Source organism: Pseudophryne corroboree, chromosome 6, assembly GCF_028390025.1.
Source record: "Pseudophryne corroboree isolate aPseCor3 chromosome 6, aPseCor3.hap2, whole genome shotgun sequence".
NCBI classification, from domain to species: domain Eukaryota; kingdom Metazoa; phylum Chordata; class Amphibia; order Anura; family Myobatrachidae; genus Pseudophryne; species Pseudophryne corroboree.
This window is the reverse complement of record NC_086449.1, coordinates 750,099,343-750,123,135: the sequence shown is the minus strand read 5'-3', so window position 1 is coordinate 750,123,135 and position 23,793 is coordinate 750,099,343. Positions and strand designations below refer to the sequence as shown.

The 23,793-nt window shown below is 46.7% G+C and overlaps 1 protein-coding gene across 1 annotated transcript; it reads left to right on the top strand.

Annotated features, from left to right (window-relative positions):
* Positions 1-235: 235 nt before the first annotated feature.
* On the top strand, positions 236-22,781 carry SQSTM1 (sequestosome 1). Its single transcript, XM_063928534.1, has 8 exons — positions 236-545; positions 3,707-3,802; positions 4,092-4,306; positions 5,988-6,147; positions 13,544-13,639; positions 14,168-14,385; positions 15,017-15,224; positions 21,907-22,781. The coding sequence occupies exons 1-8, from the start codon at positions 383-385 to the stop codon at positions 22,062-22,064; spliced, it is 1,314 nt and encodes a 437-aa protein (XP_063784604.1). The 5' UTR covers positions 236-382; the 3' UTR covers positions 22,065-22,781.
* Positions 22,782-23,793: the final 1,012 nt, after the last annotated feature.

Here is a 23,793-nt window from a genome sequence, read left to right as displayed (position 1 = left end):
TCACTTAAAGGGGGGGGCGTGGCTATCTACCAGAAATGCTCGCATACACTATACAGCAATCCAAGGCTAGGTGGGCGTGGCTATTTTAGTACAGCAAAAGTGCACGGAGTGGGCGTGGTTAGCTTGTCAACGCGTTCCCTCGCTCTGTGGGCGTGGCTAGTTGCAGGGCCGCCTCTCTGTTGACAGTGGGCGGGGAATTTCCCGGGACCGGCGCATATAGAAGCTGAGGCTGCGTCACGTCAGGATACAGTGACAGTGACAGTCGCAGCGACAGCGTGTGTTCTGTACAACGGGATCTGCCGATCATTTCTGCTGCGACATCATCCTCCAACACCAACACCACCACCACCACCAAGCGGACGGGACCGGGACGCTGGCAGACATGTCGGTGACAGTGAAGGCTTACCTGCTGGGCAAGGACGAGAATCAGAAGGAGATCCGCCGCTTCACGCTGCCGGAGGCCCCGGGCTGGGACCGCCTGGCCGGGAAGGTGGCCGAAGTCTTCCCAGGCCTGAGAGCCGGCTGCTTCCAGATGCTGTACCGGGGTGAGTGTACTGTCTGTGCATTATATACACATGCTATCTATGTATACAGTATACACCGCCCCCTCCTGCTGCCGGGGTCACTGGGGACTGTGCTGTCTATTATATTACTTATTATCTATTTTACTATACCATTATCAGTAGCAGTGTTCTCTTCCTACACACCTGACTGTCCCTGCCCCCTAGTGCAGGCCTGCCCAACCTGTGACTCTCCAGCTGTTGTGAAACTACAAGTCCCAGCATGCTTTACCAGCTCATATGTGGGAGGGTATGCTGGGTCTTGTAGTTTCACAACAGCTGGAGAGCCACAGGTTGGCCAGGGCTGCCCTAGGGGCTGTAGCTGTCACTGGGCACCATGTTACCATGTACCTGGCCCCATTATCAAGTGTCACTTCTGCTTTTTCTATATAAGGCGCCTCAAGACTTCTGTAGCGCCGCACATATGGGCTAAAACTGAAAACATCATATATTAAGTACAGGCAATATATAGAGTCGCATATATACATTATTCCGGTGTGCCATTAGCGTAGTTATGTAGGGAAGAGGGCCCTGCTCATATGAGCTTACAATCTTTTGCTCGTCCCGCCAGAAAGATGATGTTTCCTGTTTGCACCATAGATTCTCTGTCACGGGTAGCAATTCCCGGATCCAGGATACCCGTGCACTGTACTTTTACAGCATTAGTGATACGATTAAGATGCACATTCGGTATAAAGCTTCATGGCGGTATGCATGGTGCGGCTTAGTGACTTTGGGGTTGATGTGCTAAGCCGTGGAGAGAAATTAACTACCAACCAATCAGCTCCTAACTGTCATTTTTCAAACACAGCCTGTAACATGGTAGTTAGTACCTGATTGGTTGGTTGCTACTTTAATCTCTGTCCTAGGCTTAGTACATAGACCTCTTATCTGTAACGTGACAAACTGGGCTACAGTATATGGTGCTGCTTAAGGATCGGTGTCTGCGGAGACGTGTATGTATGGTGATGCAGGTGAGGTAGCACTACTGCTCAAATACTGCTTATAAAGGGCGCTACCAGTGTGTTATTACTATATGGTTGTGGTCTCTTTATACTGTTAACAAAACCTTCCAAAGTCTGTTGGGGTAATTGGGGCCACACAATAGACTTGGCCTGACAGCTGTGTTTTCACAGATAACATTTTGTTGGTTTAGAATAACACAGTGACGCCCGGCCAGAGGAATGTGCCCTTTGTATTGTGTTTATGCAATTTACTTAGGTTTGGCAGAGGTGCAGTAAGAGCAAAGGTAATCTGCGGAGCCAGGGCTGGGCGTTACCGTAATGGTAACATTAGTAAGTGGTAGGGCAGGTTAGTTGCAGTGATTTGAGACTAGTTGCTCCTCTGCTTATATGCATCTTTCCTATGTGTGTGTTGTTTCCTTTGAAACCCAAAATAAGTCCCCCAAACTAGCAGAACGTCCTTCCATTAGGACCTCTAGGCTGTCGCTGACCTTCAGCTGGAGAGATGTATTATCCAGGTTCCTGGGGCAGTATCAGATGAGAGGGTTCCTGCCAGCGTCTGTGCCCACAGCCAATGACACTTGCGCTGGGAATATACAATATTAATCCAGCTGGAGCCTGGTAACAGTGTTGGTTACAAAAGAGAGGCTGGCTCTGCTAATAAGGGAGGGGGTTATGTAGCTGTGTAACACCTGGAGGTGATGTGAGCGACACAGCAGGCCTGTTACACTGTAGAAATAGTGGTGTGCCTGTTACTGATACACAATAGAACGTGTTCATCTGAAGCTCTAGCAGCCAATGGCCATAGTTGAATCTCACACCTGGCTATTAATTGGCATCTGTAATGGTGATACTAATATATCTGAAAATCCTTCTGTTATTCATTTACATGTGTTTATGATCCTTTTGCCATATGACTGCTCCGAGGTGCTGCGTTTAGGCAGGGTGTAGAGTGTAACATCCTTATATGGCCTGACTGGGCATGGTCCAGTTGACAACCTACTTGAGTTCTCATAGTCTGTACAATTTATAACGGATGCAGTCTCTTGTATCCAATTTTTGCAATTTGACTACATTATATTATTATTTATTATTATTATTATTATGATTTATTTTATTTTTTTAAATAAAAGCACAAAATACCATGTGGTATGGGCAATTTGCTTATCGATCTATAATCTGCTAAGGATCTGGCCACTTCCTAAATGTTTCCGAAGTGTAACTAGATGCTTAAGCTTGCAGGAATATCGTTTTCGGCCTTTAGATGGTATAAACGCATTACACTGCGTGTCTGAGACTTCGGTTCTCCAGTCTATAAGATAATGCGGAGAGTTATCAAATCTTGCATACAGACAAAGCACCAGCCAATCAGCTGCTGTCATGTAGCTCAGCCTGTAACACGGAAGTTGGGAGCTGAATGGTTGCTACTCCTTATCTCTTGCCAGGATTTGAGATTTGCTAAATATCCCCCAGTAGGTTAGAAAAGTGACACTGATAATATTCTAATGACCGTCTGTTTCTTTACCAACAAAATACCAGACTTGCAAAATTATAGTGAAATCTGCAGCTGATTAGGAGTTTTGCCTGTGGCTGTGTAACCTAGCCTGTCATGTGTTTGATCTGTACCAGCTCTGCATGCAGGCTGGGTAAGTAAATACGCATGGGAAATACTCAACGCTAAAGTAAACTTGCATACATCCAACTAGTTGTACACAAGAGCAGGTATGTGTTATGTGGCAGCTGCTTCTGATTGGTAATACTAAAGAGGAGCTGATCTTTAGCTTTATGGGTTCATTTATCAATGAGTGATAACTTTCACTGTGAGTGATAAATTGCACCAGCCAACGGCTCCTAACTACCATGTTACAGACTGTGTTTGAAAAATGACAGGAGCTGATTAGCTGGTGCAATTTATCACACAGTGAAATTTATCACTCATTGATAAATGAGCCCATTGTTGTGTAAATATTGTATTATCTTGGAATAAATTGAATATAAGGGTCATTCAGTTCTTGGCGCATATAACGGTAGCTACATTTTTCCTGCATAGCGCTGTTACTGGATGCAAAGTTGCCTTTTTCCATCCATTCTGGGAGGAACTTTGGCCATGGCAGAGAAATGAGTCTCTCGTTATCATTGTCTCATTCACACAACTGCAACTTATATATACATTTATGTTTCCAGATGAGGAGGGAGATCTGGTTGCCTTTTCTACTGACGAAGAACTGAGAATGGGCCTTGATATGATGAATGAAGGAGTTTTCCGTCTCTACGTTAAAGGTATGTACGATATGCCACTGAGCAGACATTATTAGGTTATGCGCATTATTCCACGGCACACATTGCAGTGTCTTTGTGCATTTCTCATGCCACATTTTGCGATTTTTGACCAGACTCGTTCTGTATCTGACCTCTGTACTGTACTTGGAAAGTGAATTTAAATGAATATTATACTGTGCTTGCTGCAACTCCTCTGTAATCTAGTGTATAGCGCTATAACTCTGCCATATGTTCAGTCCCCTTTGCTGCGATTGCCTGGTCTTTATTCTGCCTGTCACGTTATTTCTAGAGAGGAGAGAACTAAAGCGTGATCACCGCTCACACTGTGGGCAAGAAAATGCGCAGAATGTGGTGCATCCCAACGTGACCTGTGACGGCTGCGACTCTCCTGTGGTCGGGAACAGGTACAAGTGCCTGACCTGCCCGGACTATGACCTGTGCAGCGCCTGCGAGGGAAAAGGCATTCACCAGGAGCACAACATGATCATGTTCCCAACTCCTATCGTAAGTATCCACTCCGTCTACTGTGATAGAGATATTATATTATATTAGTACTATACTGTGACATATGGGACCAGTATGTTCTAGTGCTGAAACTGAGAGCTGCCCGGCTGTAATGTGAGAAATGATTCCAAGTATCATCTTCTCGTCCTTCCAATGATGTAATGAGAAAGACAAAGCATAAGATAGTGAAAGTTGCAAGAGGACTTGTATAAACGAATAAAGTAAAATATACTGAAGATAGATGGACAGTTACCGTTTACTAGAGCGGGCAGCAATGCTGTTCCTGGCTTTATTACTGCAGAGACCTAATCCACAGCTGCTGCTGAGCTCACACACATAGACACTGACATGTAGGCTTGGCACATACCACAAGCAGTCTCTATACATGTCTGGGACACATCAGACACTGACATGTAGGCTTGGCACATACCACAAGCAGTCTCTATACATGTCTGGGACACATCAGACACTGACATGTAGGCTTGGCACATACCACAAGCAGTCTCTATACATGTCTGGGACACATCAGACACTGACATGTAGACTTGGCACATACCACAAGCAGTCTCTATACATGTCTGGGACACATAGACACTGACATGTAGGCTTGGCACATACCACAAGCAGTCTCTATACATGTCTGGGACACATCAGACACTGACATGTAGGCTTGGCACATACCACAAGCAGTCTCTATACATGTCTGGGACACATCAGACACTGACATGTAGGCTTGGCACATACCACAAGCAGTCTCTATACATGTCTGGGACACATAGACACTGACATGTAGGCTTGGCACATACCACAAGCAGTCTCTATACATGTCTGGGACACATCAGACACTGACATGTAGGCTTGGCACATACCACAAGCAGTCTCTATACATGTCTGGGACACATCAGACACTGACATGTAGGCTTGGCACATACCACAAGCAGTCTCTATACATGTCTGGGACACATAGACACTGACATGTAGGCTTGGCACATACCACAAGCAGTCTCTATACATGTCTGGGACACATAGACACTGACATGTAGGCTTGGCACATACCACAAGCAGTCTCTATACATGTCTGGGACACATCAGACACTGACATGTAGACTTGGCACATACCACAAGCAGTCTCTATACATGTCTGGGACACATAGACACTGACATGTAGGCTTGGCACATACCACAAGCAGTCTCTATACATGTCTGGGACACATCAGACACTGACATGTAGGCTTGGCACATACCACAAGCAGTCTCTATACATGTCTGGGACACATCAGACACTGACATGTAGACTTGGCACATACCACAAGCAGTCTCTATACATGTCTGGGACACATAGACACTGACATGTAGGCTTGGCACATACCACAAGCAGTCTCTATACATGTCTGGGACACATAGACACTGACATGTAGGCTTGGCCCATAACATGAGTAGTCTCTGCATGTCTGGGACACATCGGACACTGACATGTAGGCTTGGCACATACCACAAGCAGTCTCTATACATGTCTGGGACACATCAGACACTGACATGTAGGCTTGGCACATACCACAAGCAGTCTCTATACATGTCTGGGACACATAGACACTGACATGTAGGCTTGGCCCATAACATGAGTAGTCTCTGCATGTCTGGGATGTGTATGCATAGATTCTAATGTATTTTTCCTCCTCAGCCGTATCCTCGTGGTTGCTGGTTCCGCAAGAAGCACCATGGCATGCCACCTTTTCCGTGGATGCATGATTGGGGTTACCATGGCAGAGGACACCACTGGCAGAACTCTCAGCAGGCACCTGGATGTGCTGCCACACAGAATCCACCTGCACCAGAGAACAGTAAGTGTCTAGTATGCTGGGATGTAAGGGCTGCTTCTGGGCCTGTTACAGGGGAATCTGGTGTTTGTGCTACCGCAGTGCGTGCATGTCACACAATGCCCCTATTCAGCTGCATGCTGTGCACCCGCTCCCCTGTGTGTATGATTGGTTCAGAACTAGTTATCGGTGCATGATTGCACCTACTGTAACCCAGGTGTAAAAGATTAGGTCTACAAACAGGCGCATTTTATACTTGCATCCAACTCTGCATAGTCTATAGTTCTGTTGACATGCTCTGTGAGAACACCCCATTCCAGCCTATTTACTGCTACTTCAATTCTAAGTGTAGATTGCATTGGAATGAGTGACTCTGCATTGTCCGTACTTGCGTACATACGTTTCAGAGCGTGTATAGTACAAAAATTATATATATATTGTAACACTGTAGGGGTGCAAGGCGCCTTTTCCTGGGGAATATGGTAGCACGCAGCAGCTGAGGAACAACACAAGTCCAGTTTCTGGTACAACTGACCCCGGCCAGTTTTATTGAAACAGAAAATAAAACAAACCCCAAAATAAAAATACCTTGCCTGTCCGGCACTAACTAAACATAAGATATTCCTAACTGTCACTAAACAAAACACAGAGTTCTTCAGTACATACTGTATAGCTTACTTGCATCAGAAAGCGTGTCTCTCACACACAGATCCCTCAGCCTTCCCAGGCAGTCTGCCCATACTAATCAGGTTAGCAGCACTATAACACACTTACACAGCTGAAACCCTGATTAGCCCTCTGTGAGGCCAAAGACCCGAACTGGGCCCAATGTCTAGAACTCGCCTTATCTCTCTCTCAGAGCCTTTACCCAGCTTTTACAGCAAACTGAAAAGGTTCAGACAAAACAAAAAGCATTTTTCCTAGAAGTTAACATTTTCTAAAACATGTAAGACAAGAACCTGGGACAAATATACCTGCCCTCAAACACTATCCCAGTGTTCTTGTCACATATCCCCCTCCCCTGTTTCGACCTAGGGGCCGGAACACTTGTAGCCCCCAAACAGAAGATGCGAGACAATGCATCTGCGTTGGCCAATTGTGTTCCCGGTCTATGTTCGACAGTAAACTTAAAGTCCTGCAACGCTAGAAACCATCTAGTTACACGAGCATTCTTGCCTCTATTTACATACATCCATTTTAAAGGGGCATGGTCTGTCACTAGTCTGAATTGTCTACCCAAGAGGTAATATCTCAAGGTATCTAGTGCCCACTTAATGGCCAAAGCCTCCTTTTCCACAATGGCATACCTTTTTTCATGCTCATTGAGTTTCCTACTCAAATAAATGATAGGGTGTTCGTCCCCATCTCTGGTTTGGGACAGCACAGCACCTATCCCTACCTCTGAGGCATCTGTCTGTCTTCTTTTGAAAAATCTGGTGTTATCAACACCGGTTGTGAACACAAAGCCACTTTTAACGCTTGGAACGCCTTTTCTGCATCAGGGTTCCATTTCACCACATTTGACTGCTTCCCTTTGGTAAGGTCTGACAACGGCACCGCTGTGGTCGCAAAATTAGGAATAAACCGTCTATAGTACCCAGTAATTCCCAAAAAAGCCCTTACCTGTTTTTTATTCACTGGACGAGGCCAGTTTTGAATAGCATCAACTTTATTCAATTGGGGCCTAATCAGACCTCTGCCTATGGTGAAGCCCAAGTATTTGACCTCCTCCATTGCGAGGCAGCACTTCTTTGGGTTAGCAGTTAACCCTGCCTCTCTGATTGAGTCCAGTACTGCTTGTACTTTAACCAAATGGGACCCCCAGTCTGTACTGTGAATTACCACATCATCCAAATAGGCAGCTGCATATTTTCTATGGGGCCTCAAAATTTTATCCATCGCCCGTTGAAAGGTTGCTGGAGCCCCATGCAACCCAAAGGGTAACATCTTATACTGGTACAGCCCCTCCGGAACCGAAAAGGCTGTTTTTTCTTTGGCGCTATCAGATAAAGGTATTTGCCAGTAACCTTTGGTCAGGTCCAATGTGGTGAGAAACCTGGCTGTTCCCAGCCTTTCTACAAGCTCATCCACACGGGGCATGGGGTATGCGTCAAACTTGGACACCTCATTTAACTTACGAAAGTCATTACAGAAGCGTATGCTACCGTCGGGCTTCGGGATGAGCACTATGGGACTGGACCACTCACTGTTAGACTCCTCTATGACTCCAAGTTCTAACATGGTTTTAACTTCCTTAGAAATAGCTTCTCGCTGAGCTTCAGGAATCCTATATGGCTTTAAATGAACCCTGACCCCTGGTTCTGTGACAATGTCATGTTTTATTATGGTCGTTCGGCCAGGCAGCTCTGAAAACACCTCCCTATTTTGGATGAGAAATTCTTTAACCTGATTGTTCTGATCAGCTGATAATGTCTCTGACACCTTCACTGCGGGAAGCAACCGGGGTGAAGACACCGAAGGGCAAGGCTCCGCTGACAGAGACAACCTATCTTTCCAGGGTTTGATTAAGTTAACATGGTAAATCTGTTCGGGTTTTCTCTTTCCCGGCTGGTATACTTTGTAATTAACCTCATTCACTTTTTCCCTAATCTCAAATGGACCCTGCCATTTAGCTAGGAATTTGCTTTCCACAGTGGGTACCAAAACAAGAACTCTATCTCCAGGAGCAAATTCCCGTATCTTGGCACTCCGGTTATAGACCCTCTGTTGAGCACTTTGGGCCTGTTCCATGTGCTCTCTGACAACAGGTACCACGGCTGCAATCCTATCCTGCATTTGTGTTACATGCTCAATAACGCTTCTATAAGGAGTGGGCTGTCCTTCCCACGTCTCTTTGGCAATATCCAACAACCCTCTGGGGTGTCTACCATACAACAAATCAAACGGAGAAAACCCCGTAGAGGACTGAGGAACTTCTCTGATGGCCATTAACAAGTAGGGCAACAAACAATCCCAGCTTTTCCCATCTCTCTCAACAACCTTTTTTAACATACTTTTTAATGTTTTATTAAACCTTTCCACCAACCCGTCAGTTTGGGGATGGTAGATGGACGCCCTGAGGTGAGTGACCTTAAATAACTTGCACAATTCTTTCATGATCCTTGACATAAATGGAGTACCTTGGTCAGTCAAAATTTCTTTTGGTATTCCCACTCTACTAAATACCTGCACCAGCTCCTTAGCTATCGCCTTGGTTGTGATAGTGCGTAAAGGGACAGCCTCAGGATATCGAGTGGCATAGTCCATAATTACCAGGATATACTGATGGCCCCGAGCAGACCTTAACAAGGGCCCCACGAGATCCATGGCTATTCTGTCAAACGGGACCTCTATAATAGGCATGGGAACTAGTGGGCTCCTGAAATGGGGTCTAGGGGCATGATACTGGCATTCAGGACAGGAAGAACAATATTCAGACACTTCTTTATAAACCCCTGGCCAAAAGAACCTTTGTAAAACTCTTTCAGTGGTTTTTTCTGCCCCTAAATGTCCTGCGGTAACGTGACTATGAGCTAAATCTAGTACCGTTCTCCGATAAGGCTGGGGAACTACCAGCTGTTCTACCACATCCTCACCCCTTTTGACAATGTGGTACAAGAGCTCATTACAGATGGCCATGTGGGGATACGTAACCCTGTCACCTGGTACCACAGGTTCCCCATTAACAATCTTAACATTCTCTCTAGCCTTTATTAAGGTAGGATCCTTTAACTGTTCAGACGCAAACAGATCCTTCTTTACCTCCAGGTCAGGCACGCTTTCAGTTCTAACTACTATGTCTCTGTTCCCGGCAAGAGGGTCCTCACTGGACTCCCCATCTGTCACTTCCCCAGCCAAACTAGCAAAAGGCAAAGGGCCAGAAAGTTCCGAAGACCCACGTACATCCATAAAATCACCGGTATTATCAACTGGCTTTTTACTTCTCACATCTGTTGATAACCGTGATTCCCACAGTTTCCAAAAATGAGGAAAATCCCTCCCTATTATGGCCTCATGCACCAAGGTAGGGACCAGTCCCACTTTAACCATTGCTGACCCACAACAAGTTTCTATATTCACCTCAGCAGTGGCATAATGTTGGGTATCCCCATGTATGCAAGTTACCCCAATAGGTATTTGCTGGACCTTTAAGGGGTTCACTAACCCAGCTTTCACGAGGGTAACTAAACTTCCTGAATCTAGCAAGGCCTCTACCCGGTTACCCTCTAAGAACACATCACACATTTGTTTTTCCAGCTCAGGTGAAGGTACCACAGTACAGGCTAACCTAGCAAAGAAAGACATTCTGCGACATTCAAAGGCAGCATCACATTGCATGGGTTCTTGCATGACTGGGCAATTGGCAACAACATGACCTGGCATACCACATCTAAAACATTTAACCACACGATTATCAACCCGTTTGGGCAACATAGACCGTTCTAGCCCCATTGGCCTGTCTCCAGGGCCAGTGTTTACAGTCTCTCCAGCCTTGCGTTCTCTTAACCGCCCAGCAACGTTTTCCCACGGAACAGTCTTACCAGTCTTTACTGAAGGGCGCTGTCGAGGATCTATGGGTTGCTGGGTGGTCATCAGTAGTTCCTCTGCTGCCAAATACCGCTCTACCATGTCTACTAATTGGTCAGCAGTACCCGGGTTTCCATGGCTCACCCACTTGCGCAGGACCATGGGCAAAGATCTCAAGTAGCGGTCCATGACGACTCTTTCAACCATCTGGGGACCAGTTAATGTCTCTGGCTGTAGCCATTTTTTTGTTAGCTGAATAAGGTCGTGCATCTGAGAGCGCGGAGGCTTCTCCATGGCGTACACCCAACGGTGCACCCGTTGTGCTCGTACTGACAGCGTGACTCCCAGGCGGGTCAGGATCTCAGTCTTTAGTTTATCATAGTCCCGAGCCTCAGCAGGGCTTAAATCAAAGTACGCTTTTTGGGGCTCACCTGACAGAAAAGGTGCCAGCAGACTGGCCCACTGTGCTTTTGGCCAGTTCTCACGCTCTGCAGTCCTTTCAAACGTGGTCAAGTAGGCCTCCACATCGTCAGCCTCTGTCATTTTCTGCAAGAAGTGACTGGCCCGTATAGAACTAGAGCTGGTCGGAGCACTGACGGCCACATCTCCAATCCGGGCTGCAAGGCTCTGCACCACTTCTGTTAAGGCCTCTCTATCCTGACGCTGTTGCCGGTAAAGTTCGTCAATAGCCACCTGCTGCTGTCTCCTATTTTCCTCCATTGCCACCTGCTGCTGTCGGTTGGCCTCCTGCTGAGCCGCTGTAGCTTGCAGCAAGGCTTTAAGCAGATCCTCCATGTCGACAGATTTTTCAGGCGGCTTTGTAGCTGCTTTCACCCAAGACATATATCAAACCCTCGGGGGTGAGTCTCAGTAACTTCACACTGGGCTGTATCTGCATAAACCACCGTTTTCTGCAGGCCTCACAAAGCTGCTGCTTTCACTTATGCGCAGAACGGGGTTGCTCGCATTCTCCACCAAGTTGTAACACTGTAGGGGTGCAAGGCGCCTTTTCCTGGGGAATATGGTAGCACGCAGCAGCTGAGGAACAACACAAGTCCAGTTTCTGGTACAACTGACCCCGGCCAGTTTTATTGAAACAGAAAATAAAACAAACCCCAAAATAAAAATACCTTGCCTGTCCGGCACTAACTAAACATAAGATATTCCTAACTGTCACTAAACAAAACACAGAGTTCTTCAGTACATACTGTATAGCTTACTTGCATCAGAAAGCGTGTCTCTCACACACAGATCCCTCAGCCTTCCCAGGCAGTCTGCCCATACTAATCAGGTTAGCAGCACTATAACACACTTACACAGCTGAAACCCTGATTAGCCCTCTGTGAGGCCAAAGACCCGAACTGGGCCCAATGTCTAGAACTCGCCTTATCTCTCTCTCAGAGCCTTTACCCAGCTTTTACAGCAAACTGAAAAGGTTCAGACAAAACAAAAAGCATTTTTCCTAGAAGTTAACATTTTCTAAAACATGTAAGACAAGAACCTGGGACAAATATACCTGCCTTCAAACACTATCCCAGTGTTCTTGTCACAATATATATATATATATATATATATATATATATATATATATATATATATATATATATATATATATATATATATATATATATAATCTCCAAATCACAGAACAAAGTCCCAGGAAGCCGCACTGACACTCTCCATTGATAAGAAGCAGGTGTCCGGTTAAATAATGAATAATAGAGTCACATGCCAAACACTCGGGGTGAGGTTTAAGACAGAACCAGCACTCTGCGTAGTTTTCAAGACAAGTTTTACTCCAAACTGTACTTCAATCATAGAATAGTCACATTGACATCAGCATAAAACGACAAAGGCATATACTCATCGCATCAAGATGGTAATGTAACACTGGAAAACTCCCTAACAGCCGTTTTCGGTGAATAACCTTCCTCAGGGAAATAACCAGGCAAAGGGTCTAGCTGCCATGTCAAAAAGTGCGTACATACATACATACATACATACATACATACATACATACATACATACATACATACATACATACACGCATACATATACACATACACATACACACACTCCACATCCCCCTCAGCCCCCCAGTATACGCATGCAGGGATATTGTTATCCTATTAGAAACAAAGCTTTGGCTTGTATAGCGGTGCTAGGACACATTAGTGGTATAATGAAGCGAGACTGACTACAATACACTGCTTAGCACTAAAAGCATCTGAAACTGACCACTAGAGTCTCCAAACCTTTAAATGTTCCCTGAAAACTCACCTCTTCAGACAAGCCTATCAAATTCCTGACCCACCCACATAACCTTCAGTGCTTCCCTATCTAATTACATCCTCTGTAGAGTATTCATAACATCACATATCTTGTCTTTCTTTAGTCTCACACCCTCCTGACACTTGGATAACTTTGTGGGGTATCATCATACAACCCATTAAGAACCTAGCAATCTGGTGGACCATTATGCAATAGGTAGCATCTATCCTTGTGTATCTATGCCTATTTCCCTATAGATTGTAAGCTTGCGAGCAGGGCCTTCCTACCTCTGTCTGTTTTTACCCAGTTTTGTTCTATTACTGTTCTAATTGTAAAGCGCAACGGAATATGCTGCGCTATATAAGAAACTGTTAATAATAATAATAATAATAATAGATTCCCAATATAAGGAGCCTATTTAGTAAAGCGGAATTGGGACACATTGTCCTTGGCCCATAACAACCAGTCTGACTTGTATGCACTTGTAGTAAGACTCTTGCTATGGCTATTATAGACTAGGTAGCAGCCTGATAGCTGAAACTGCTACATATAAACTCTGTACACCTGTAATGTATTCAAAGAGCCGTGTGTTTTATTCCTCTCATTTTCTGTCCTCTCCTAGGTGCTCCTGGCACTTCCTCGCAGCCCTGCCAAAATCCTAACGTTTCCTTCTTGCAGAATATTGGGGAGAGTGTGGCGGCCATGCTGAGCCCTCTGGGTAAGTGCGGATACTGAGCTTGGTGGTGGTGTCCATTCTTGTAATTGGGATGTAGAACGCTCCCCCCCCCCCCCCACAGTAATCTAGGTCTAACAATGTCCTTTACATGACCTACTGTAGAGTGATTGTTCTCTGATGGTCCTGGGATAGGCTTAGCATTTTGTTTCTTTTAGTATAGCTTGTACTGTGCGTCAGGGACGATTAAGAGACCAGAAGGCCCACGTGCAGCCACCATGCTGGTCTGCCCCTCTAATGTGCCTGTGCAAATCTCTGGGAAAATGGCCACTGCACCATTTTCCCAGTGATTTGTCTACAGCGCCGGCTGATGCGAGACTTCGTAGAGGATAGTATAATTATATGGGTGTACAGTGTGTGCCACCTCCCCCGGTACCAGTAGGCTATGTGCACCCATTGTAGATAAGCTCAGCACTGGCATAAGTCTTTCAGCTATGCTGTTGGAAATGTCAAGGTCTTTAGTGACTATAAAGATCTCATCCAGTTTACCTGATAACACTTTGATACTTGCAGGGATTGATGTGGACATCGATGTGGAGCACGGTGGGAAGCGCAGCAAGGTCGCAGGCCAGCAATCCCAAGATTCCCAACCAAACAGCACATCCTCACCCCCAAACCCCCAGAGCAAGGAGAATGGATCTGAAAACAACAACTCTGAGTGCATGGACACAGACCACATTGATAAACAGATGAAAAATGTATCTTTACATTCACCTGCACAATGTGACAACGTGAGTTTCCTTATTTGCTGTGTAATTGGGATGCCTGCTGCATTCTGTACCTTTGCCTAGGAAAGCCATCCCATACAGCAATCTGCACTGCCGATAACGTCACCAGTTCTCTGCCAGCTGGTTATTGTGGCATGACCTATAAGACACCAAGAACTTCCAATGCGCAGAACACCATGGCCGTGAAACTGTGTTAAAGGTGGTTTTGTACAAAATCTTTGCTGCATATTATGAATGATATATCTAAATGGAAATGGCTGCTTTAGGTTGGTATGGAGACCTGACTGATACGAAATCAATGGTTTAGGACTTGAAGAGAATGGAAATGTGCTTTGTGAAAAGGTTGACTGTATTTATGCAGGTAGATGGTTATACTGTAGATTCCAATAAGCTGTATTGCAGCCGTGTTATTGTCCTAGTGAGCTTACATCCTACTTCTTGTGTCTTCCCCTGGGTCACAGTGACCAGGGCTGGGTCCTCATTGGATAATTAGACCAACCTGTTACTCACTTAGTGGGTTTGGTGCATTTCTTGGCAATACAGGTTCATCCCTTACAGCTTCAAAGGGTGCAATCCTGCATGCTGACATTTCTTCCAGTGATACATAAGTAATGGCACCTTTTTATATCCTCAGCAGGAACAAGGCGAACGCAGCAGCAGCTCTACAGGGGGTGACGATGATTGGACTCATGTTTTCCCCAAAGAAGTCGACCCGTCCTCTGGTGAGCTGCAGTCACTTCTTGGTGACCAGACAGATGAGCCGTGTGCTCTGGACCCAGACAGACCTACACATGCATCCACGGGTCTAAGGGAAGCTGCTCTCTACCCACATCTTCCTGCAGGTAATCCTATTAAATGGACTTATGGTCAAATGGCATGACAATGTTACAGATCATTCTATAATGGGCATATTTAATTAAACCCCTTGGTTATTTGCCGGCTAAAATCCCAGTGGTATAGGGAAAGCCGATTTTAGGCGCGGGAAAAAGGTGTCAGGGTTTTTTTTCTGCTGCGGGGTACACTGGGCTCCACAAGGATTGGACAATGGGGTGTAGAGTAGGATCTTGATCCGAGGCACCAACAGGCTCAAAGCTTTGACTGTTCCCAGAATGCACAGCGCCGCCTCCTCTACAACCCCGCCTCCCTGCACAGGAGCTCAGTTTTGTAAGTTGGTGCTGCAGTAAGCAGGCACTTAACAGAGGGGCTGCTCCAAGCAGCCCAAAGAAAAGCTTTTTATGAGGTAAAAAGTGAAGACTTCAAGGGCAGCAGCGGTGGTAAGTGTCTTGTGACATTCACTGCTGCAGCTCCAGCTCTCCCCAGCGGCGCTGTACACTCCCGAGCCCTGGTTGCCGGGTACCTACAGCGGAGGCTCCGGTTTTCTTCACGTTAGACACACACGGCTGGGGCTCTCCAGGATCGCGTGGCCGTGCTTCAGGAGGTGGTAAGTGGGTCCCGCTTGCGGGACCCGGTCTTTATCGCGATCCGGCGCGGTCAGTGGACACTGTGGATACAGGCGATTCCACTAGATCACCAGGGTATGGGCGCAGGTTTTCTCTCTAAACCAATTCTTATATCGCCCACAGTACCCGGTGGTTTTGCCAGCAGAGGGGATAAGGCTTAGACCTGAAGCCCCTCCCCCAGGGTGCCATTTCTAGTAAGTGTTCCCGCCCTGGAGCTGCATCTCCGTCTTTTCCACACTCCCTGTCAGTGTCTGCAGCGCCATTATCCCTCAGCTCACTGTTCCTGGGACTGCTTGGGCAAATCCTCCTATGTAAAGCCGCCTGGTTGTCAGTGCTGTGACTTTACATGACACTTAAGTATTCTACCTGCCTTTTTTTTTTTTTTTTTTTTAGTCAGTGTTAGTAAGAAAGAGTGCACTTAGTCAGGGTTTTATAGTACAATTACCCTGTGATATACATCCAGTTCTTACTGTGTACTGTTATATCTATTGTTATATAACTGTGTAAGCTAGTGCAGTGCAGTATTATTGTCAGTAATAACCTCTGCATTGTACAAACTGTGACTATCTGTGTGTGCATTGATAGCTGAGTGTTGTCCATTTCGTGTCTTTCACTCAACCTGCTATCCCTATATTCCATAACCTGAGGGGGCTTGGTGCGTCAGGTGTTATCTAATATAGGATTTTCACAAAGATATACTGTATTACGTATTTTTCTCTGTGATTTAGTCACCATATCTCTCCTTTATCTCTGCTGGTGCTGACTACACTGCGCAGGGGTTTGGGTTTAGAGGTATAGTGCTGCTGATAATTGTACTGTGTTACCTCATACTGCAAGTATATCATGTCTGCTTCTGAGGGTAACGGTTCTGGGGCTGAACACACTGCCGGTGTTGCTGAAGCCACAGATCCATATGAGGAGAATATAGCAGCTGTGGGCTCTGGTTCTGGGGGCTCCTTGCCCCCCAGTGGGACTGTGGCAACGGAGGCACATACTGACCCACCGTGGGCCGCTTTTTCCACGCTTCTGCATACGCTAGTTCATAAACTAACACCCCCTATGGGACCCCCAATGCCGGTACAACCGTATGTGGTCCCTGCAGCTAACCCGCCGTGGGCAGACGATTTATCTGTTCAGTTAAAGAAGTTGAACCAGTCCCTGACTACTAAAAAGTCTGACCATCGCTCGCCTAAGTCCAAGGGGTCCTCTAAGCGAGTGCTTGTCTCCTCACAATCCACTGCTGTCACTGACACCTCATCTGATGAAGACGGCACGTATACTGACCCCACAGGTTCTGACTCCGATACGGCTGACGGGGAGGGTAGTTCACATGTGGATGTTCCTGATCTTGTGGAGGCTATTGTTAATTCTGCAGATTACGGATGATCCCGAGCCATCCGTCCCTCCTAAGAAACCAGATAGGTTCAAGCGTCAGAAGGTGGTTAAACAAGTTTTACCTCACTCTGACCACCTAGTGGATATACGTCAGGAACCCTGGGAAAACCCGGGTACGAAGTTTGTGCCTCACAAGAAAATGCTGGCTTGCTATCCCCTTGCGCCAGAGCAGTTTAAGAATTGGGAAACGCCTCCTCCAGTGGACTCACATGTGGCTAGGATGGTAGTTTCCTCAGCTCTGCCTCTCACTACCGTCACGTCTCTAAAAGAGCCTACGGATAAGCGTGTGGAGGGTTATCTGAAAGCGATTTACACCCTCACGGGTGCTGCGCAAAGGCCCACTATTGCAGCTACATGGGCTGCCGAGGCTATTGAAGCGTGGAGTTAGATACTGAAATCTCCTCTGACAATGTTAGACAATGCTTGTCATATATTGTCACAGCTTCTCGCTATATTAAAGAGGCGGCTTCGGATGCCGTATCCTAGCAGCCAAGGCTCCTACTACGTCAGTCCTGGCTCACCGGATATTGTGGCTGTGATCCTGGTACTCCATTTCAAGGGAGATATTCTGTTTGGGGAGGACTTAAAATAAGAGTGGCTGACTTGGCTACTGCCAAAACTGCCTGTCTACCAAATACCGCTCCTTCTGTGTCGAAGGCTAAAGGTACGTCCTTTCGTCCTTCAGGTAAAGCAAAAGGTCAGGCGTACCACAAGCAGGCCCGCACTTCCAAACCTGGTAAGCCGAAGCCAAAAAAGAGCCTGGGCTGCCCGTCAGCCTGCTTCCAAGACCGATAAGCCTGCCACATGACCGGGCGGGCCTCCCCCTGGGGGATCCCAGGGTGGGGGGCCGCCTTCTAGTGTATGCCCAGGAATGGTTGAAGACCACTTCAGATGCCTGGGTACGGGAAGACGTCACTCGGGGTTACGCCATAGCCTTCAAAACCCGACCCTCATCGATTTTGCCAGACAGACGTCCCGTCGGACCAGACAAAGGCAGACACTCTGCATTCGGTGGTACAGACCCTCCTGGATACAGGAGTCGTAGTACAGGTGCCTCTTGCTCAGAGGGGCCGGGGGTACTATTCTCCGCTGTTTCTAGTCCCGAAACCGAATGGGTCCTCCCGGCCCATTCTCAACCTCAAGGCACTGAACAAGTTTGTGAAGGTTTACAAGTTCCATATGGAAACCCTTCGCTTTATAGTTCTGGCCTTGGAACCTGGGGACTACATGATCTCCCTGGATATACAGGATGCTTACCTGCATATTCCTATAGCAGCGTCACATCAACAATACCTGAGGTTCGCTATTGGCAACCTTCATTACCAGTTTCGGGCGTTACCTTTTGGTTTGACAACGGCTCCGCGAGTCTTCACCAGAGTAATGACTGTGGTACTCCGCCGTCAAGGGGTCAGGATACTGCCGTACCTGGACGACCTGTTAATCCTGGCCAATTCCTCAGAACTTCTCCTGTGTCATCTGGATATGATGGTCCGGTTTCTACAAGCCCACAGGTGGCTCATCAACTGGAAGAAATCCTCCCTGGTCCCTGCTCAGAGCATGGTGCACCTGGGAGCACTATTGGACACTCACAACCAGCGGTTGTTCTGGTCTCAGGAGAAAGTCCTGAAGCTTCAGGACAGGATTCGTTTCTTCCTTTCTTGTCCGCAAGTGTCGATACATTCGGCAATGCAGGTGCTGGGCCTCATGGTCTCAGCATTCGACATGGTGGAGGCTGCTCAATTGCCTTCTCGCCCCCTCCAGAGGCTGATTCTAGCCAAGTGGGACGGCCTGCCTCACCGGATCAGGTCTCACATGATCTCATTGACTCCGGAGATCCGTCTGTCGCTACTTTGGTGGCTCCGGGACCAACAGTTGTGCAAGGGCCGTCCCTTCTAGATATCCAACTGGGTCCTGTTGACGACAGATGCCAGTCTAAGAGGTTGGGGCGAGGTGCTGGAGCAACACTCCCTTCAGGGTCGGTGGACCAAGGAGGAGTCTCTCCGCTCTATCAACATTCTGGAATTGCGGGCGGTCTTCAATGCGTTGAACCTGACCCAGCATTTAATTCAGAACTGTCCTGTTCAAATACAGTCGGACGCCACCACAGTGGCTTACATAAATCATCAAGGCGGCACTCAAAGCCGTTCAGCAATGAAGGAAGTGTCAAAGATCCTTCAATGGGCGGAACGCCATCTACCGGCCATATCGGCAATATACATTCCGGGAGTCCTGAATTGGGAAGCGGACTTTCTCAGTCGTCAGGAAGTGCATGCCAGCGAGTGGAGCCTCCATCCAGAAGTGTTTCAACTCCTAGTGGAAAAGTGGGGGTCTTCCAGATGTAGATCTGATGGCGTCTCGACACAATCGCAAGGTTCCGGTCTTCGGAGCAAGGACAAGTGATCCTCAAGCAGCATTCGTGGATGCGCTGGCGGTGCCGTGGAGGTTTAGGCTGCCGTACGTGTTCCCTCCGGTGTCACTCCTGCCCAGGGTAATTCGGAAGTTCAAGCAAGAAAAAGGAAATCTGCTTCTCACAGCTCCGGCGTGGCCCAGACGGCACTGGTTCTCAGACCTGCAAGGCCTATCGTCAGAGCGTCCACTTCTGCTTCCACAACGCCCAGACCTCCTCGTTCAGGACCCCTGTGTCTACCAGGACCTAGCCCGGCTGTCTTTGACTGCGTGGCTCTTGAAGCTTCCGTCTTGAGGGCTAAGGATTTTTCTGAAGAGGTCATTAAAACTATGTTGCGGGCCCGGAAACCGGCTTCTGCTTGGATTTACTATAGGGTCTGGCATTCCTACTTTGTTTGGTGCGCATCTAATAATTATGACTCTTCCAAGTTTAGTACAGCCAAACTTTTGGCTTTTCTGCAGCAGGGCCTAGATTTAGGCCTGCGTCTGGCCTCCCTCAAGGTTCATATTTCTGCCTTGTCGGTGTGGTTTCAGAGAAAAATTGCGACTACCTGATGTTCATACTTTCACTCGGGGTGTGTTGCGTATCCAACCTCCCTATGTCCCGCCTGTGGCTCCTTGGGACTTGTCGGTGGTTTTGGAGGCGTTGCGGGAGCCTCCGTTTGAACCCCTGGGTTCAGCTGACCTTAAGTGGCTTTCCCTTAAGGTGGTGTTCTTGCTGGCTATTGCCTCTGATAGAAGAGTATCGGATTTGGGTGCCTTGTCCTGTAGTTCCCCATATCTGATATTTCACCGTGACCGGGCGGTTCTTAGGACTCGTCCCGGCTATCTACCTAAGGTGGTTTCTTCGTTCCACCTTTAATCAGGAGACTGTGGTTCCGGCCCTTGTCTCTCCTGATCTGTCTCCCAAGAGAGGTCTTTGGATGTGGTATGGGCTCTCCGTATCTACGTGAAGAGAACTGCTTCTGTTCGAAAATCTGATTCTCTTTGTTTGGATTTCACAAACGTGGCTGGCCTGCTCACAAGCAAACCCTGGCCAGATGGATTAGAATGGTGATTGCTTATGTGAAGGCTGGTCTATCAGCTCCTACTCGCATTACGGCCCATTCTACTCGGTCTGTTGGACCTTCTTGGGTGGCCCAACGTGGTGCGACCCTTGAACAATTGTGCAAGGCGGCTACGTGGTCCTCCGGGAACACGTTCATAAGGTTCTATGCCTTCGATACTGCCGCTTCCCAGGATGCTTCCTTTGGACGCCGGGTTCTTGTGTCCGCTACAGTGCGCCCCCCTCCCATAAGGAACTGCTTTAGGACATTACCATTGTCCAATCCTTGTGGAGCCCAGTGTACCCCGCAGCAGAAAACGAGCTTTATGGTAAGAACTTACCTTTGTTAAATCTTTCTGCGAGGTACACTGGGCTCCACAAGGCGCCCACCCTGACGCACTTGGCTTCTTTGGGTTGGTATGGCATTAGCCGCTGACACTTCTCTTGTCGTAAGAGTGTGGTGTATGTGGCTACTAACCGTTGTCTCTTTTCCTGCTACTGCATTGGGCTGGTTAAAAACTGAGCTGTGCAGGGAGGCGGGGTTATAGAGGAGGCGGTGCTGTGCATTCTGGGAACAGTCAAAGCTTTGAGCCTGTTGGTGCCTCGGATCAAGATCCTACTCTACACCCCATTGTCCAATCCTTGTGGAGCCCAGTGTACCCCGCAGAAAGAGATTTAACAAAGGTAAGTTCTTAACATAAATCTCGTTTTTTCTTTTAATTGAATAGCATCGCTACGTGGAAACGCACTGATTCTGCGGTAACAGTGGATTTTCCCTGCATGTTAACACTCCGTTCCTGACGTTTTTTGTCTCTGACTTTTCCTCGCAGTTCACAAAGCTGTGAGGTTAAGTCCACCATCTGGGATACATGCTTGGGGTAATCACCACTAATTGAATAGGTCTGGCTGGGAACTCCATGGCTAATTGAATATTCCCGTAAACCTCTATTTTAAGAGCACCGTCACACGTTTAGACTGTAGTACATTCACAGCTGGTAGTACAATTATAGTGCAAATGAAGCTGGGCTTATGATACGAATTGCTTTCTAGGTCTAGAACGTCAAGGGGTTGACTTATTACAGTGCAGATTCTGGATATTATCTATCGCGTACATTCTAGAAAATGTATTAAAATTTGAGTTGCAGATTCTAATACAGCTGCAACCAATGTAGTCTCTCCTTAAACTTACTAATTTGGCTCTGTTCATTCTTCTTACAGAAGCGCATCCCCAGCTCATCGAATCTCTGTCACAGATGCTGTCCATGGGGTTCACAGATGAAGGCGGCTGGCTCACACGTCTTCTGCAAGCAAAACAATTTGATATCGGGGCTGCACTGGACACCATGCAGTCTGTGCGGCATCTTCCTCACCCATAACTTCAACATGCCTTCTGTTTTATGGCCTTTTTTTCTAACTCTGCGTCTTATATTCCTCTTACCTTACTAGTATGATTAATGGCTGATTATACGCTGTGGGAAGTCTTGTCTGTTAGAGCCGGTATTCCTAAAATGAGCTGCAGGGCAACTTCTGTAAGGCCCAATAAAGCCCATCACCAATGTGACATTGTCCCAAACCAATAACACTGTGCTGTGTCACTTCCCACCTAGGCTGTCTGTGTCACTACATGTCCCAGCATGCTCTGCAGCAGTTACACCCAGGGGCGGCTTACCATCTATCTATACTATATAGGCAAGAATATATATAATGCCACAATATGACAAACTTCATAAAACATTGCTTGGGGTTGACTGAATCAGTACAAAGTTGGAGAGATATAGATTATAAATATATAATTATTGCCTTATGCTAGAACATTATATGTATTGACTTTTTTTTTACAGAATTTTTTTTTTTTAAATGTTTTAATCTAAAATAGCAGTTTAGAAGCCGGAATATTCAATATATTCTATTAATTTGTCTGCATATTTGAGTATCTCAACTTCCACTCTATGAGCTCTCTATATAGGTTGTCACATATAGAACAGACCTATTTCCACAGTGCTAATCTCTTTGGGTCCTGTCTATGAATCCTGTGATTATTCTGTAATACTCTGAATGTGTCACAACTTGCAATTAAACGTTTCTGAGCATCACCTATGACTGACTGGTTTTGGTTTTCTCCCGAGGGCAACTTATTGTATATTGGTGGTCATTCCGAGTTGTTCGCTCGCAAGCTGCTTTTAGCAGCTTTGCACACGCTAAGCCGCCGCCTACTGGGAGTGAATCTTAGCATAGTAAAATTGCGAACGAAAGATTAGCAGAATTGCGAATAGACAGTTCTTAGCAGTTTCTGAGTAGCTCCAGACTTACTTGGCAACTGCGATCAGTTCAGTCAGTTTAGTTCCTGGTTTGATGTCCCAAACACACCCAGCGTTTGCCCAGACACTCCCCCGTTTCTTCAGACACTCCCGCGTTTTTCCCAGAAACGGCAGCGTTTTTTCACACACACCCATAAAACGGCCAGTTTCCGCCCAGAAACACCCACTTCCTGTCAATCACATTACGATCACCAGAACGAAGAAAAAACCTAGTAATGCCGTGAGTAAAATACCTAACTGCATAGCAAATTTACTTGGCGCAGTCGCAGTGTGAACATTGCGCATGCGCAATTAGCGGAAAATCGCTGCGATGCGAAGAAAATTACCGAGCGAACAACTCGGAATGAGGGCCATTATGTATCAATGGTTACTAGACTGAGATTTAGCAAAAGGCATGTATTTTGTAATGGAAAACTTACCTCTTCCAAATCTACCTGTTACCAGGAAGGACCTACCACCTTCTCCTTCTCCTCACATAATTGGAGTTCAGTTTTTACATTTTCTACTGGCATTTGACAGTTATATAGTGCACACATATTCCGCAGCACAGTACAGAGACTTTATTCCTTCACCACTGCATTGCGGTGCAGTTTACAATCTATGGGGCAGATGTGTTAACCTGGAATAGGGATAAGGAAGTGATAAGTGCACCAGCCAGTCGGCTCCTGTCAATTTATATATAGGAGCTGACTGGCTAGTGCGTTTATCACCTTGCACTTATCACTGGTTTTTCTCTATCGTCCTAGTGGATGCTGGGGTTCCTGAAAGGACCATGGGGAATAGCGGC

Bases quoted from the DNA above. Each gene is read 5' to 3' on its own strand.
- SQSTM1 (XM_063928534.1), top strand. From the start codon at position 383: ATGTCGGTGACAGTGAAGGCTTACCTGCTGGGCAAGGACGAGAATCAG. The intron at 6,148-13,543 runs GTAAGTGTCTAG...GTCCTCTCCTAG, and splicing joins TCCACCTGCACCAGAGAACA to GTGCTCCTGGCACTTCCTCG. The intron at 14,386-15,016 runs GTGAGTTTCCTT...TTATATCCTCAG, and splicing joins CACCTGCACAATGTGACAAC to CAGGAACAAGGCGAACGCAG.